The sequence below is a fragment of the Brienomyrus brachyistius genome, chromosome 14 (genome assembly GCF_023856365.1).
Source record: "Brienomyrus brachyistius isolate T26 chromosome 14, BBRACH_0.4, whole genome shotgun sequence".
Classification (NCBI taxonomy): domain Eukaryota; kingdom Metazoa; phylum Chordata; class Actinopteri; order Osteoglossiformes; family Mormyridae; genus Brienomyrus; species Brienomyrus brachyistius.
Genome location: NC_064546.1, coordinates 4,351,300 through 4,369,300, shown reverse-complemented (window position 1 = coordinate 4,369,300; position 18,001 = coordinate 4,351,300). Strand labels below are relative to the sequence as shown.

Below are 18,001 nucleotides of genomic sequence, written 5' to 3'. Positions count from 1 at the left end.
CCCCACATGTGAGTCTATCGTACATTTTATGCAACTTGCAGTCCATTTTAAAATTATAAATTGAAGCGCGCTTGTTAATTTTCTCCAAGTAGTTCTCAAACGTACCACAGTGTGGTGCAATTGTTCATCTTAAAAACGACGGTAGGCAGTGACCTATAAGCGATCAAGCATCACAAAAACACGACAGCCACTATAATCGCCACCTGTAAATAAAAGTTTATTTAATATAACAGTCACTGCCATTTGTGGAACAATAAAATTATTGATAACCATGAGACACCTCCTTGCACAGTACATACAGTACATACCTGTAGCTATGTCTTTATTAAGAATTGTTTCAATTAAGATAAACCTGGAAACTACAGGTCAAAACGTGTGTAGACATATTTAATTCATTTTTTTTTATCTGAGCAGTGACTTATAGTGAAATTAAAATGGACCACAAACAATAAATTCAGGAACAACATTATTTAAAACAGCTTAATTTTGGGGTTCATATGTCTTACTATGAAAAGCTCGTGCAGTCTTCCTGAACGATGGATTATCAGTTTGTTGGCTGATACTTAGTTGCACAGGGTTTCTCCAGGTTGCGATTCAGCCTGCGAAGAAGTTCCAGTGTCGTTTGAAATCTGGTGATATACAACTTGTTTAATGGAAGTGCTTTCCTTCCAGGACATTCATCTTGGTTCTTTGTGACCACTTTGGTAGATTGATGCCCACAAGCAGTAGGTGATATTCTCCAGTTCAGAACAGTGGTACTTTGTCACCACGAAGCTCAAAACCCCAAGTCTATGCAGCACACTTTAAGATTATTGTGCAAATCATCAAATATACCATACGAGGGGCATTGTTTTAGGTCCAAACTTTGTAAAAACTGTGATCAACAATCATTTTTTTTGGGTGACGTTGTTGACTTGGTAGCTTGAAAATCCATATAACAACCAAACAATGAATCTCTATGTAAAACATATTGCATATTTTGACCTATTAAATTCAGCACTAAATGTAACCACATCAGGGTCATCTGTCTGAGTACTGCACGTAATACTCGCTCACAATGTCCTAGTCACAAATGTAACCCCTATTTTAGTATCACATTCATCAAGCGACATACAGAGAATGATAAACTAACCAGTACAACTACTCTCAAATAATAAGATCTCATGATGCAGCACTATCCATCGTGTCTGCAAAACTATCCAGACAAGTTTCAAACGGATTACATGTTAGATATTTATCTCATTTTACAGCTATTACGATATTGTGTAGGAAAACCAGTAAGTATTGACACATTCCAAATATCCATATACTTGTGATAAATATGCAAAATCCTTCATCTGCTTAGATCAGTGTTTCCCATTCTGGTTGTTGGGATCCCACAGACAGTCTGGCTGGGAACTGAGAGGGAGCAAAAACGTGGACCGTCTGCGGGCTCCCGAGGACTGGATAGGGAAACATTGGCTTAGATGTTTGAGTATGCCTCTTACTCAATGCAATCAAATGCTTTGTCAGGGTTCTCATTTGTTGATGTACCAGAACATGTGGATGATGAATCAGCACACAGCTTTTACTAATTTTGACCCTAAAGATTTCTAACACAGTTTGTAAAATATAGACATACCAGTAATGTCCTATCTGCAGCAGCACAAATGAAACAAATGTATTGGTAATAAGGAGGTTTGTGTGGACAGATGCATTGCGGACCTCACCTATATACACGATGGCATAAGTGCCATGTACTGTAAACCCCTTTATGTATTTTACACTTTTAAAATAAATTTTCTCCTTCTTATCTGTAGAAAACTCTTTCCTACTTTTCATGACTGATAAGTATTATTGAAAACATTTCATAATATTCACCTTTTATTACAAACAAATTGATACATAAAATATTTAGTCTTACAGAATTACATGGGAATTCTGGGGTTCACATGACATCTGGACCAGATGTTGATTGAACATGTTGTTGGTCCCCAAGTAGTTGCACTGGGCACTAGGGCACAGAATTAGTACATTTGTAGAAAAATAAATGAACTAACTCACTGGCTGCATCTTCTACCTGAATCTTTTCTGCACTTGTCTCTCTGCATCTGAGTGCCTTTGGGCATAAGATATGAACCGTTTCCATGGTTGTAACCTTGTCTAGGAGAAGCCCACCCCCGTCGTAAATGGACTCCCATGGGATTATGGGATCATATGCACATGGATTTATATGGGCAAATGCGACATTTAAAACGTTAACATTAACATAAGCATTTGAATACCCTCAACAAGTAGAGCATTGCGCTACCAACCTAAAGCTTGTGGGTTTAAATCCGAGGGAGCACACATTAATTGTAGCTCTCCTCTTAGTCGCTTTGGATAAAAGCATCAGACACATGAAGTTAAATGTATCTAAATCACTTGTGTGATTACACAAACTGTACTGCAAGATGTGCAACCTTTTAGATTTTCAACTAAATTAAAATATGATAACAAATAAGGCATTGTCTACCAAAGACTACTACAATATACTTGGTCATTCATGTTGGAACTCCAAACAAAATTGTGCTACCGCGTTGTAAGTCCCACCCACTTTTCGGAAAGTGATGCCAAAACCAGTGAATTCTATCAAACAAACATGCTGAGTACTAATTTCAAGTACATCTATGTATTAATTACAGTCCTTAATAAAGTTGATTACCCACGTGTGCTTCCCTGATCGTCCCTAGCTGTGTCCGATTATTTTGATCAGTCTTGTCCATTTAAGTCCTAATCTTGCTTGTATCCCTTGTCCGTCATTGTGGTTTGGTGATGTTTGTTGGCTTTAGATGTTCCCTGCTCCCAGTTCCCGCAATAAACCCCGTAGTTTGCCCTTATTTCCACCTGTGTGCCTGTTCCTTGCACGCCTGCCTCGCACGTGTCCTTAATAAACTCACAGGAAAAATAAAAAAGTAAAATCCCTTAAGGCATGGTCCTTATAAAATGAAAAAAATCCATAAACACCTCACTTGTATATTTATTTTCTGTGTAAACTTGTTTCTGACCGACTGGCTCCTGATGCTACTGTATGTGCAGAATAGTTTTTGTGGACAACCTCTGCAGCTTGGATCATTAACTGTACATAGTGAATATCAAGAAATATATCAGTGGAGAAAGACGCCATACATCTCTCTCTTACATGCTCACAAAACACAACTTCTTCATCAAAGGGTGTGTCAAGGCCTACACAAGTAACCTTGGTGTTAGTTACTCTGAGAGGAGGGAGATGCACCCTGAAAGCAGAAAGTGCTTAAGCTGTGCGATGTGTATTTGTCAGGATACTTATTATTAATTTTTCATTCTGCACTGTTGGCCATGTAGCATGTTAATGTTTTTCATATTGATCAGGTTGCGACTGTTAATCTGGAGTTGGAGTATAGAAGGATCATGCTGGGTTAATCTCTGTTTTACTTTATGAAACCTTACTCAAAGTCATCATGAAGAATGCTTCTTAAAAATGTGTTTTTTTTGTAGATTAAAAACATTGATGAATGTGAACTGACTTAAGGAAAATTGCAGAATTGATCATATAAAGTGAACAAAATAAAACAATTTAAATGTGTGAAGTTTCTGGGAATCTTCTGGACCTTTCTGAGGTCGACACAGCAGCTGACTCTCCGGAAGGAGCACGGCGCATGTGGTGCTGGCTGGTCTGAGACAGCTAACAGGCACGTTTATGGGGAATGGAAGTGCAGTTGCTGAACTGCAGTATCTTTGGAAGACTTGAAAGGAAAACCCTAAATTACACTGAATGAGTTATTGTGCTCAATGCGTGGAAGCTGCTGCGCGGGGAGAAACAGCCTCAGGCGTGAGCAGAATGTCTGTACACTGGATTCCAATTAGTCTCATAAAAGGTAAAGCAAGGGTGGGAGGGCAACTGCTAGTGCAATCATAAGAAAACAAATTGTACTGTTGAGGCTGCCTGACTTTTTTTTTGAGGGGGGGTGGGGGGTGCAATCAAGGAAGCCAACAGGACCTTACAATTCTTTGCTTATACCTATGTTGGTACAACCTGGCACTCAGGAAAAGGTTACTTCAGTGTGGAGGCTCTTATGGACACATGAGATGTGATGTGAAAAGTTCCAGCACAGAGCAAAGGCAGTTCGCACGTTTCCTCCGAGACTCAGCCGTTTCCTCCCTCGTGACTCGCATAAAGCACCTTAAGAATGAGATGACAAGTCGCTTGGGAATATTATTCTGTAGCCATTTGTGTCTCGAAGCCCTTGTGAAGAGGAGCCTACTGATATCCAGCCTCAGCTTCTGCTGGAAGGGTGCTGGGTGATCAGAGTGGCCTGTCTCAACAGGCATGTACAGGGCTTCAAGTTTGTAGTCAGTCTATCGTGTGTCTGGGCTGAGGCTCTCAGAGTGAGGTCTCCAAGCAGCAGGAGCCCCGTCGGATATAGTAACGCCGCACCTCCCCCGACTCTCGGCAGCCTTCGGGTCGGTGGACGATCAAGACGGGGAAGAAGTGAGCGTCCCGATACGTGGGTGGGCTTTCGTTAAGTGCCAGTTGGCTGGAGTAGGAGCGGCAGCACTGCTCATCCAGGCAGCAGCGGTCCGTCAGCGTGCTGCTGCGGCTCCTCCAGACGCCCATGGTGCGCCGCGAGCCATACATGCGGCAGAGTGAGAAGCGAGACGTGTCCAGGGAGAGCCGGGAGTGGAAGGCATGCCGGGAGAAGATGGAGGAGCAGCTGGAACTGAGGGTGGCTCTCCGGGGCCTGTCCTGGAGGCGGCAACAGTGCTCGCAGTCTTGGATCAGCGTCCCATAGCTGCGTGCCACGTAACTTTCACGCAAGTAGCAATTGGAAGACCTGGTCTCCCCTGAACCAGAGCCACCTAAATTCATCAGCATGGCCTCGGAATAGCTGGGGATCAGCTGGCGATTGGACCGGATGTGCCACTCCAGCTCGGTGCTGTCCGCTGTCTCCACTCGTGGGAGGCTGTAGCCGCCATTGTGCAAAGGGCCATCATCGCCCGATGGGGAGGGACTGCTATTGCTGTACTCTAGCCCAAAGAGCTTCTCCACATGGTAGTGCACGTAGGCCGTGCGGTACTCAATGAGGACCCGCAGAGGCCAAGACAGCATGAGCAGGGCGGCCAGCCAGAAGGCCACCTGCGAGGTGTACCACGGCAGGCGGTCCGGGTCCACATACGCGATCAGGTGCTCCTTGAAGTCGACATTCTTCAGCTGCATGCCCTCACGAGCCTCCATGTAGTCATCTAAGCCCTCAATTTCGGAGAAGAACCGGGCCCGTTGGCTGAGGTAGGCGTTCTCAGGTCCAGTGCCGGCAAAACTGAAGCACTTTGTGAAGCGCAGCCGGGTGGCGGGTTGGCTCTCCAGTCCCCGCAGGTCCCTCGAGACGTCCTTGACCCCGCAGCGGCTGTAGTCAAACTCGCCCTCAGCCACATGTGTGTTGACCCGCTCGTGGTAGACCTGCGTGGTGGTGTAGGCGTCCCCATTGCGGTAGCGGGTCACTTGCCGGGTCCTGCGCACAAAATGGTAACTGATGGCCTTCCACCAGACGCAAGGGCGTGCCCGGCGCATGCGAAGCACCCTCTCGTACACGCTGTCCACGTTGGCTTTGCATTGCAGCTCGCTACGTGCCCGGCAGTGCCAGCACTCCACCAGGTAGACGGCGTAGAGCATGAGCAGGAAGGCCAGGGGGATGTAAACGTAGCCGTCGGAGCAGGGGCTGTCGTGGTATATCATCGAGCGGCTGCCCATGCCGCCGCCGCGCACTGAGGTGAGGGACGCCGTCAGGGACGAGGTCGCCACGGAGTCGAAGCTCAGCTTGGTGACACGGGTCAGCTGGCACCAGGCCACGGCACCCAGGCAGCCGTACATGAGCAGCGACAGCAGCAGGCAGCGCCAGTGGGATTCGCGGCACATGGAGGCGCTGAGGGACTGCTTCACGGGCCACTGCTGTGGGGATACAAAGAAAGATTGAACGGAGGGGGGGGGGGGTGCTTATACCAGTGTACTCCACCAGATTGCTGTAAGTGACAAACAAGAACAGTTAAACCAGTTCTTCTGTGGGGGCTCAAGGAGTGATTTAATGAACCCGGTAAAAGTGATGTGGCTGCAGTGCTCTTCACAATCCCAAGTGCTTTAATGCACTTATAGTAATTACATCTCCCCCTCTAGTTTGGGCACGCTGACACGCTATTAACATTTATGCTGTGAAATCTCGAACGACCTGATAAACTGCAGGGCTTGCAGCTCACTATTTAATGCGCATAATACCTCACATACGTCACACGGTACGAGACCTAAAGTAGCGGCTTTTTATCCCTCTCATTTATCCCGTATTTAAGAGGCAAATGTTACTGTATTCAGAGAGGGTTCATCAGTGGTGGCTCAGTGGGTAATGCTGTGGCCTCAGAGCCGCGGGGATGCGGACTTGTTTTCCTTAACCTGCTCGGTGTGTGTCTGTGTGTATGTCTATGTGTTACATATGTAATACATTCTGGGGACCAAATGTCCCCACAATGTGATAAAAACCTGTTATTTTTGGGGACATTTTTTCAGTTCCCCCAAGGGGAAACTCAATTTTATAAAAGTCTGTGACTACATTAAACAACTAAAAATACCAAAAGTCTTGCATGTTGTTTAGTTATTTAAAGTTAGGATTGGGTAGGGGTTAGGGTTATTATAGTTTGGATTAGGGTTATGCTCATAGAAATGAGAGTCCCCACAGTGATTGGAATAAATTAACTGTGTGTGTTTGTGTGTGTCTGCATTCTCTCCACACACTCTTTCCAGTTTCTTCTCACTACCACACAAATCATGTGGTCAAGTGGATGGCAGTGTCTAAATGGCTCATATTGCGTGGAAGAGCAGGTGGCTGGTGACAGCCTGTCACTCTATACAGGGTGTCCACTGCTTAGTGTCCCCTGTCACTCTATACAGGGTGTCCCCTGACTAGTGTCCCCTGTCACTCTATACAGGGTGTCCCCTGCCTAGTGTCCCCTGTCACTCTATACAGGGTGTCCCCTGACTAGTGTCCCCTGTCACTCTATACAGGGTGTCCTCTGCCTAGTGTCCCCTGTCACTCTATACAGGGTGTCCACTGCTTAGTGTCCCCTGTCACTCTATACAGGGTGTCCCCTGCCTAGTTTCCCCTGTCACTCTATACAGGGTGTCCCCTGACTAGTGTCCCCTGTCACTCTATACAGGGTGTCCCCTGACTAGTCTCCCCTGTCACTCAGTACAGGGTGTCCCCTGCCTAGTGTCCCCTGTCACTCTATACAGGGTGTCCCCTGACTAGTGTCCCCTGTCACTCTATACAGGGTGTCCCCTGACTAGTCTCCCCTGTCACTCAGTACAGGGTGTCCCCTGCCTAGTGTCCCCTGTCACTCAGTACAGGGTGTCCCCTGCCTAGTGTCCCCTGTCACTCAGTACAGGGTGTCCCCTGCCTAGTGTCCCCTGTCACTCTATACAGGGTGTCCTCTGCCTAGTGTCCCCTGTCACTCAGTACAGGGTGTCCCCTGCCTAGTGTCCCCTGTCACTCTATACAGGGTGTCCCCTGCCTAGTGTCCCCTGTCACTCAGTACAGGGTGTCCCCTGACTAGTGTCCCCTGTCACTCAGTACAGGGTGTCCCCTGACTAGTGTCCCCTGTCACTCTATACAGGGTGTCCACTGCTTAGTGTCCCCTGTCACTCTATACAGGGTGTCCCCTGACTAGTGTCCCCTGTCACTCAGTACAGGGTGTCCCCTGCCTAGTGTCCCCTGTCACTCTATACAGGGTGTCCTCTGACTAGTGTCCCCTGTCACTCAGTACAGGGTGTCCCCTGACTAGTGTCCCCTGTCACTCTATACAGGGTGTCCCCTGACTAGTGTCCCCTGTCACTCAGTACAGGGTGTCCCCTGCCTAGTGTCCCCTGTCACTCTATACAGGGTGTCCTCTGACTAGTGTCCCCTGTCACTCAGTACAGGGTGTCCCCTGACTAGTGTCCCCTGTCACTCTATACAGGGTGTCCCCTGACTAGTGTCCCCTGTCACTCTATACAGGGTGTCCCCTGACTAGTGTCCCCTGTCACTCTATACAGGGTGTCCACTGCTTAGTGTCCCCTGTCACTCTATACAGGGTGTCCCCTGACTAGTGTCCCCTGTCACTCAGTACAGGGTGTCCCCTGCCTAGTGTCCCCTGTCACTCTATACAGGGTGTCCTCTGACTAGTGTCCCCTGTCACTCTATACAGGGTGTCCCCTGACTAGTGTCCCCTGTCACTCTATACAGGGTGTCCCCTGACTAGTGTCCCCTGTCACTCTATACAGGGTGTCCCCTGCCTAGTGTCCCCTGTCACTCTATACAGGGTGTCCCCTGACTAGTGTCCCCTGTCACTCTATACAGGGTGTCCCCTGCCTAGTGTCCCCTGTCACTCTATACAGGGTGTCCCCTGACTAGTGTCCCCTGTCACTCTATACAGGGTGTCCCCTGACTAGTCTCCCCTGTCACTCTATACAGGGTGTCCTCTGCCTAGTGTCCCCTGTCACTCAGTACAGGGTGTCCCCTGACTAGTGTCCCCTGTCACTCTATACAGGGTGTCCCCTGACTAGTGTCCCCTGTCACTCAGTACAGGGTGTCCCCTGCCTAGTGTCCCCTGTCACTCTATACAGGGTGTCCCCTGACTAGTGTCCCCTGTCACTCTATACAGGGTGTCCCCTGCCTAGTGTCCCCTGTCACTCTATACAGGGTGTCCTCTGCCTAGTGTCCTGTGATAGTGTGTGACCCTGTACTGTAAGCAACTATGGAAGATGGATGCTTTAAACAATGAAAACACGTGTCAAACAGAGAAGCACTTTCTGTAACAGATCCTCCCCTCACTTTCAGGTTAATTAGCAATGTCAAAGCAAAGAGGTTCCAAACAGCACGTGACAGACCGCTTCTCTAAGCCCCCCACAATTCCCAGACATTAATTAGCGTAGGAAAAACACAACCTGTGATTATCAAAATCAGATCCATTGCAAAAAAAATTATTCCTATTTAGCTGGAATCCTAAATGGAAAAGAGGTTAAGAATAATTATAAAAACAGTATAGTTATAAAAGCAGCTCAGTTCTAAAAGGGAATTCATGAAAATAAAATTCCAGAAAACAGGAATGCACAGGAGGTTTAAAGCAGTTTTATTCCCACAGAAATACTCAAATCTGATCTAACACCAGAAAGAAGATTGTCTGCTTTTCATGCGCACATTTCTGCAGGACAAGCAATGAACCCTGTGAACGAGTCAGAGGGTCAGACTGGCCGATGACAGCATGTTTGATATTTATAGGGTTTGAAAGGCTTTTAAGGAAGAAGAGAGCGATGGTGTAATGTAAATAATTGAGAAGGCCTGTGAAAGTGAATGGTGAAATATGACTAAAAGCAAGCAGGCCAAAGCAAATTATTCCACGAAAACTGCTCACTACATTTGCCTCATAGCAGACAAGAGAGGCTGGAACTCTGCTGTCTTTTGTAAAGCATAGCGATTTAATATTAGCATCTACAATTAGCAGCACGCCCCCTTCATATCAGTGTCAGCGGGTCACCTGTTCACTTGATGTTATATAATCCATGGATCTAGCTGAAAATATATGATGTCCACCAGAGGGATTTTAAAAGAATCCAATACGACACACCTATCGAATGCAGAGATTACTGTAAAAATCGCACCAAACGTCTCAGAAACAGCACACGGCTGCAGTTTTGACTGGCAATAAATTGCTCCTTTTTTCATCCTGCAAATGACTTCACGACTATGCACAATAAGGCTATCAGCCCATGCCGGAGGCTAGTCGGGAAACTGGCAATTGCTTGGCGATACCATTAACTGCCACCAGCCCCAACCTGCTGGAGCGCGTGCCTCTGATTTGTCAGACTCTTGAACGCCACAGCACCCTGTTTAGCTTGACGAGAAACACAGGTGGATCAGGCTGGGGAGCAGATGCCGCTAACCGCTAATGGTGCTGTCAAAGCCGGCAAGCGGCACTGTCACTCTCGGGGGTTGGCTCCCGTTCGAGCTGTGGGGGGTGAATAAGCTCTGAGGCCTCACAGATGAGTGTGCAGCTTAATGACATTTTAAGTTAATGAAAATTTGGGGGGGGGGGGGGGGGGGGGGGGCACACTTTAGCCCGGCCCACTGTCTATGGTAGGTGTATAAAGCCAAACATATACTATCAATTTATATCTTATATGTAGCATTGTGATTCAAACAGGCTTTTAGGCCTGAATGCTTTAATGTGATTAGGTGATTAGGACATTTATCCTTCACCCCAGGGAGTAGGGGTAGAATCCCACTGTAGTCAGATCAATCCACGTGGAGCACCACAGCATGGAACGCCCGCTAAGTACTTCCTAAATTAGATGCAATTTTATCACATCGACATGGCTTAAAAGTATAATAATTCATTTGATTTCCTTTAAGGCTTTGTGTAAATATCAGGACAGGTGAAATATAGGGAATGAACTGGTGAAGTCACATGGTGGTACTGATGTAGAGCTAAAATATAACTGTTTATTGTATATGCATGGTAACCATAGGTAATCATAGGATACATTATAAGGATAAATTTTAAATGTAATCATGAGTCAATGACAAAGAAGAGGGTGTGGACTGACCAGGGCAGGGTGAAGCCAATTGGCAGTGCCAGTTCATTCACTTTACTTGTCTCATTATCAATCAGATAAAATTAAGTGTCCAGACCCTGACACCCTGATGTTCACACACCCCTTGCACTTTATTTTTCCAAGACCTGATTTGATTTCCTGTCTTTTTCTCTGAATCCGACGCCTGCTGTCCTCGGTCCTCCTGACTCTTGTTAAACTTCTCTAGCAAAGACAGAAAATCACAGCAGAGGACCCTCTTGCTGCTTGAGTCAAATAAGTTACAAAAATGCCAAAAATGAATTTCAGTTGCACAGCATAACTCAAGTGGTGCAGAGCAAATCCAAAGGGCAGAGGAGCCTGCAAAAGCCATTCACAGCCTGCTAACTCAGAGCAAAACAACAAGATATAAGTTGTCGTTATTTATAATTAGCCAGCGCCAGCTCCCCCATGCAAACAAAACAAACGAAAATGTGTTTTTCGCAGATGACCAGGCAGCTAATATTTACTTGTTGTACAGACTCATAGTAATGAGATTTCTAACTGCAGATTGATACAAGTTTTTACATAAAGGCTGCTTTGAAGGCTGATTCATCGTTGGGAAACCATCTAACCTGAATCAATATTTATCAATACAGGTGGGTATAACTGGTGCATACCAAGTTATGTCTTTCTCATGCCCTGCAAAAGCTTGAAACTTCCTATTCAAGTTAAGGGCCTGTCGCCGTAGCAATGTCCATTAGGACCCACCACTCTTGGCAGGCCTGACTGGGATTACTTCTTTCCAAAAATCCCAATCGATCTATTCGCCATCACAAAAAACCAAATGTTCCATAGTATGTGATAATATTCCATTTACTTTCATTACTGGCTATCTGTAGCATCATATATAGTATTAGTAAGGTAAAATGTAACTTTTCCATTACACGCAAGGGATTATTTTCATTAAAACACAAAATAATGCTGACACAAATGAAAAATGTACTGTACATACTGAGTTGAATCACTAAATTAAAAAATAAACGTGTTACTATATTTACCTACCAACAGCAAAAATACTTCTAAAAAGTTGCCAACAAAACATTTGCAGTTTTCTGTGGTCACATCCCCTTGGTGCCACGGTCTGCTGAAATATGTTCTGACCTATTAAATTTCAGAGGAAATCCGTCTCCTCTTCCTGGAAGATGCAGTGTTGGCTATTCTGAAGACCAGAGCCATAGAGCTAATCTTTCTTGGTCCTTTATCATACTTTCATCAATGGCAAGGCGCTCATTCAGGATCTGACTATGTTGTCTGAAATGTAGTATTTAATGTCTTCTAATTTCCCCCAAAGACCATGGCTGTAAAGAATCTGTAGTGATCTTTACCTTTTAAGGCTATTGGTAGGTTACACTTTTAAAATTCTCTCTGCAGTAATGTTTTGAAACTCAGCACTTACCTCAAGCTTCTCTATGAGGTATAATGCCTTGCAGATTTTCATTCAGTCAATCCTTGACTTAAATTTTCTCAAAAACTTTGTGGAATCCACTGAGATGTAGCGACGCCGTCTGGCACGCCAGAGAGGCTGCCCCCCCCAGGTAGGTGCAGGGGGCGATGACTTCCCAGAATGTGGGAATTTCTGTTCCTAATTCTTTCCTCCTAGCGGGTCCACAGTCCCTTGAGAGCACCTCCGAATAAGTCAATCTCCCCCTCTCCCCCACCACAGACCCCCCAAACATATCAATGGGGGCACCCTGAGAAATAACGACTTGGAAAGTGGGGGTTAAGGTGGGGACAGATAGCAAGTCACAATGACAGAAACATTACACTAAACATTACCAAACAAACAGCACTAACAACTGCAGCACCTCTATTAACAAAAATATAACACATTCTGAATTTCATACATCATATTTACAAACAGGGATGCACATAACTGGTACACAAGTACACACTCTTCATATAAACCAATACGTATGGCAATTTCTTGTTGTAACAGAACAAATGCGTACTTATTGCAGGTGCATATATGCTGCCATGACATGATACTATGCATTTTACCCTTTATACAGCTAATTTGTACTTCATTCGTGGCACAAGGGTTGCATGGTAATTTCTTGTCATAGCAGAATAAATGCACATAAAATCAGCACGAACTTCTGCTGATATGGCAAGAAATTGCCGCATGTTTTGCTTTATATACGGCAAATGTGTACTTACATACCAGTTATGTTCATCTCTATTTATAAAACCCTCCATTGACTAATCTTTATAATTATACAAATACAACTCATATAGCAGATGTAGCATATAACAAATGTTTTAGGTTGAATGATTAGCTTGTACTTTTATGTTGTTGTTTAAAATGAGCATTATTTGGTCACTTTCTTGACAATTGAGCACAGCAAATTCGCTTCCTGGTGGTGATAAACAGCCCTTAGACTGCGAAGTGGATTATCTCTTTGAAAAGGAATAGTGCTTAGTACTGCATATTATTTGTTTCACAGTTAAGATCTCCGATAACTGACTTCTGGGCACAGTGTTCTGCATCGCCGGCTTGGCGACAGGTCTGCTAAGTCCTGCCTAGAAACGTCAGAGGGTACCCAGCAGGACAACAATGGCAGGGGGGGCTCTCCACTTCAGAGCCACAGCGAATTGATCAAAAGACACGGATGTAGCAGAGGCCAGCTGTATTCAGCTAATCGTATAGATTAGCCAGTGGCGTGCCGAGGTCATAGGTGACTGCGGAGATAACGAGCTGAGGTTCCGCAAATGGCCGGTCGCGAGTCAATATGATCCTGAACAGGCTTCTTTCAGCAACATCAGTAGAAAGAAAAAGTACATGAGGCAGAGAATTCCTGTGGGGATTTCAGCTAAGCTACGGTTTCTGCACGCGGAGTGGCAGTAAATCTGCACCCAGCGCCAGACAGAAGCGCAGTAAGCATGATAGTAAGACAGAACACTAATACAGCCTGGAGGACACCACCCAAACCAGCGAATCACAAAAATTGCCTTGGAACATGAAAAAAAAAGAACTCATGTAGTCATGTAGCAGTCATTACAGGGTTGTTACCAAGGCCATTGCCTGGGGAGGGGGGGGGGGGCTAGTAAAACAAATATGTTTTCTGGGGTCTTGGAATGGAGGAAACCCCAGGCAGCAAAATTTACCTCCCAAGTCCACAAGGGGCCCCAAGGTGACATTTTGTCAGGGGCCCCAGAATCTCTTGCTGTGCCCCTGATTGTTAGAACTGGCTTTTGGGTAATTTGTGGTAGTATCTAATCGTTTATTACAATTAGCTCGTGGCAGACAACTGAAAATGTGAAGTTTGATGAGAATGTATTTAAGACATATTGGTTTTTTTTGTATATCATCTTTATGTATATAATGGTTGTGATTCTGGGGGTTAGGGTTAGGATCGATGTTATAATTTCAGGCAAATAATGTTTTGGTTGTAACCAAAGGCAATGCAGCAGAGAGCAGTAGAGAGCCATTGGCATCTTCCACGGTGAGGGCCGGTCAAAGCAAACTGTCAGCAGGTGCAAAGCACCTCAGGCTTTGAAGCCGATCTCCATGGACCTTTAGAGAGCTTTACTATTAGACATGCGGTCACCTGTCCTGTGAAGAGAACGCTGAAAAACAGCAACAGAATAACCGAGACAGCTGCCAGGACCTGATGAATCCCAAATGCAGCGCAAGCCGGAATGTCACAGTCACTTGCTGGAAGGATTCGTGCACTAAATGATCCCTCAGGGCAAGACCCAGAGATGTGGGCACACACACACACACACACACACACACACACACACACATACACACACACAAAACCACAGACACTAGGATGAAGTTTGACACGCAGTCAGATAACAGGCAGACTGATGGATAGCCCAGGAATTTTTCCCTAATGCCTTAGAAAGCTTACGATTACTTTGTCATGCTCTGAAAATTTTCCATTCTCAAAATCGGTCGATAGCACAGTAGATAAAATAAGATTTACTTATATGTCTTGTTTTTCCCCTTCATGAAATCACTAGTGGGTTAGGGTGTTGATAGCAAACCACAGCATTTCAATAGATTCTCTCAGGGATTTATTTGTGAAACCTACTGGTTGTCAAACTTGTGTAAATGTCTCTGACAGTTAACCGGCACTCAGTTACAGCTTAATCATTTTCAAATAAAAATCTGAATATTACAAAACCACTCAGACAAAGTGAAAGTAATGTATCTCAATAATTTGACATATTGTGTAGAAAATAATGTTGAGATTCTGTGTACAATAACATTGTAATGTTGTATAATTTGTAATTATGTTGTAATTAAAAGTAATACAGTTAAACTGTTTTAAAGTTTTATTTAAAAATTTCTAATATGAAGCATATAACTATTATTTTTATAATGTTTATTGTACCATCCATTGTAGAGAACCACTTATTCATTGTCGGGTGACAACATGACTGAAGTTCCTTCCCAGGATGACACTGGTAACAAGGCAAAGTACACCCTGGACAAGATGCCAGTCCATCACAGAGCACATTCAAACACACGCACAGCCAATTTAAAGACACCTGTCCTCCTAAAATATGTCTTTGGACCAGACTACCTGGAGGAACCCCACATGAATGTGGAGAGAACACGCAAATCCTATAGGAATCAAACCAAGAGCCCCAGAGGAGTGAGGATGCAGTAGGATCCGGTACCTATCCTGGAGCTGTTTTGGACAGAGCCTAAAAGGCACTTAGCTCTATGATTTAGATTTTAGTCTTGGCTTGGCTTGGCCTCCCGGAGGCTGGACACTTGAAGATGAAGTCAATGTATTTCATTTGGCTGAACTTCAAAAGTACTCATCTGCTGAGCCAGCAATCTTCACAGGCTGAGCTTACATGAATCAGATATAGATGGCCAACAAAAGGCTTCCTGTAAAATTACCCCCCCCCCCCCCACCCTTTCCAATCATGCAGTACAGAACAAACCACTCAAAAAAACCATCGGGGAAACGCTAAACTGCTGCAGCTCAACTGACCTCATACGGAAAGAAGAAAATAAGACAAGCACAAGTTTAGTTGTTGCTACGTTGTATGTCAAATATCGACCCATTTCAGCTTGATCTGCAGTGTCATGGCCTCATGAAAAGCCAGTGTCTCTATAATGAATATTCATTACAGTCAGGTAAGACTGATATAAAATTGTCAATAAGACTGCAAGGTGCAGGTGTGAGCTGACCTCAACAGAGCGACCGCAAATCATACAGATATTCTGTCAACGTTAATTTTTCCTTCAGAATTTCGTATAAGTACTGCTGCAAACATATTTTAAGACAGGTCATGTAAAATGTTACAGTCTCGTGTCACATAATCTAATATTTTAGCCGGATGAGCAGCCACAGGTTTTTATGTGTTAATATAAATATAAGTATCTCCTCCAGCGGTTATCTTGTCAGAGGCATATAACAGGCGACTTCATTCCGGGTACCGTCTCACCTCTTCCAGGGCTTCCAAGCTGGTCGGGGTATCCTCGACTCCATTTGGGCTGTTGGGCGCCGTGTCTTCTGCAGCGGTATCAGTTTCCAACTCGGGAGATAACATCCTGCTGCCTTGACATTGCAGACACGAGATACCAAAAGCCAAACTGTTCCGCAGCCCCACTTTAATTTCAGTCCGCTTCACTGCTTTCCCCGTCCCGGTTTGCCGCTGGTTCGCAGCCAAGGAGGACGGGGATCCCGTTTAGGGTGCTTCCTTCACAGAAAACAGGGGGCGGGGACGCTGGGACTGCAGAGCCTGTCAGACACATTCAAGGACAGAGGAAATCCCGCGAATTGTGTGTGCTGCACCGGCCACAACAAATAAAATGTACGCGCCATCTGGACACAGCCAAAAGACGTAAAAACGATGCACACCGCCAACGGAATATTCTCAAGAAAAATCAGAAAACTTGAAAACTGCCGGAAAACACAGCTGCAGGGCATATCTCATAGAAGCACAAGATGATCACCCTATATGTTCAGCACCTGATAACGTGCACCGCTGTGAAGTGCAAATCCACGATTTGCAATCCAGTTGTCCTTGAACAAAATCTCAAGATGCATTGCCCTCTGGGTTAACAAATGTCCCCCTTCAGCTTGTAACTTGAGCGTGAATATGAATCAAAATGTTCAGACGTTTTTGACGTTGACTCTGAAGTAGAAAACGCAGTTAAACAAAAGCAAAACGCGGCTATCTCGGTATCTCTGTCAGCTCTGCCTCTGTGCACCGCACAGCTCTGTCCTCTGATCTCTCTGATTTTTAAATCTCTGAGTGCATTACGTGTATATTCAAACGATGGAATTGGAAGGCATATTTTACTTTTATAAATAACGGACCAATTTCTGCTTCCAAATGTAGATGAATTTTGTGTTCAAATAAGCCTTTCTGCACACCATTGTTGTAATGAACTGTCATCTTTACACTTCTAACCTTCCTGTTAGTTTTAATTCTGACTTTTCCCCTCCGATCTCGCTTATTCACAAGATATTTTCACCCCAGAACTGGTGCTGACTGAATGTTTTTCTGTTTATTGCACCATTCTCTGCAAATTTATCATTATGAAACTGTAATGCTTGAATATCCCAGGAAAGTGACTGTGTTTGAGATACTGGGACCATCATGAAATGCACCAGCAATCACAGCACATTCAAAATCCCTTGTATCTGGTATCTTGGTTGTTCTGATTTGTAGTCCAGCAGTATGTGAATCTCTTGACTGTTTTTGCCTATTGTATATATTCAGTTCCAGCCACATATGCTTCATTGCATGAACAAACAAGGCGAGCCCATTAAAGAACATAAGAAATTTACAAATGAGAGGAGGCCATTCGGCTCATCAAGCTTGTTTGAGAAGAATTCAACTAATAGCTCAGAGCTGTTAAAATCTTATCTAGCGCTGATTTAAAGGAACACAAGGTTTTAGCTTGCACTACACTAAAAGGAAGACTATTCCATACTCTATAATTTCATGCTGTGTAAAGAAGTACTTTCTATAAAAAGATATATACACTGAAAGCTGAGTGTTTACCGTTAATCGATTAAAAGCTTTAAATGTTGAATTGGTTATGAAAACGCATATGAGCTACCTACTAACAGAAGAACTGAATTATTTTGAGTAACAATATTTACTAAATATTAGTAATAGACCAGTCATCTGATTCAACACGAGGAGTGTTTATTTATTAAATGAAATTTTATGATTAATTTGTTTCGACCAAGATATCTTTGAACTCAAAGGAAAAGTGACTCTGACAGTGCTTACATAGAAATCATCAGACAGCAAATTATACATTTAACCTCCATTGAAAATTATAGTTTTTTACTGGTTTAAAAGTTTTTAAATTACTATTTTGCTTTTCTAACTTAATTTGTTACATTTTAATATTTTCTATCATTAAAA

At 44.3% G+C, this 18,001-nt stretch overlaps 1 protein-coding gene across 1 annotated transcript; it reads right to left on the bottom strand.

Annotated features, from left to right (window-relative positions):
• Window positions 1-253: 253 nt before the first annotated feature.
• si:dkey-13p1.4 (transmembrane protein 151B) lies at window positions 254-16,707 on the bottom strand. Its single transcript, XM_048975578.1, has 2 exons — window positions 16,061-16,707; window positions 254-5,944 (listed from the first exon to the last, which is right to left on the bottom strand). Exons 1-2 carry the CDS (start codon window positions 16,163-16,165, stop codon window positions 4,382-4,384), a joined length of 1,668 nt encoding a protein of 555 aa, XP_048831535.1. The 5' UTR covers window positions 16,166-16,707; the 3' UTR covers window positions 254-4,381.
• Between the last annotated feature and the right edge of the window lie 1,294 nt (window positions 16,708-18,001).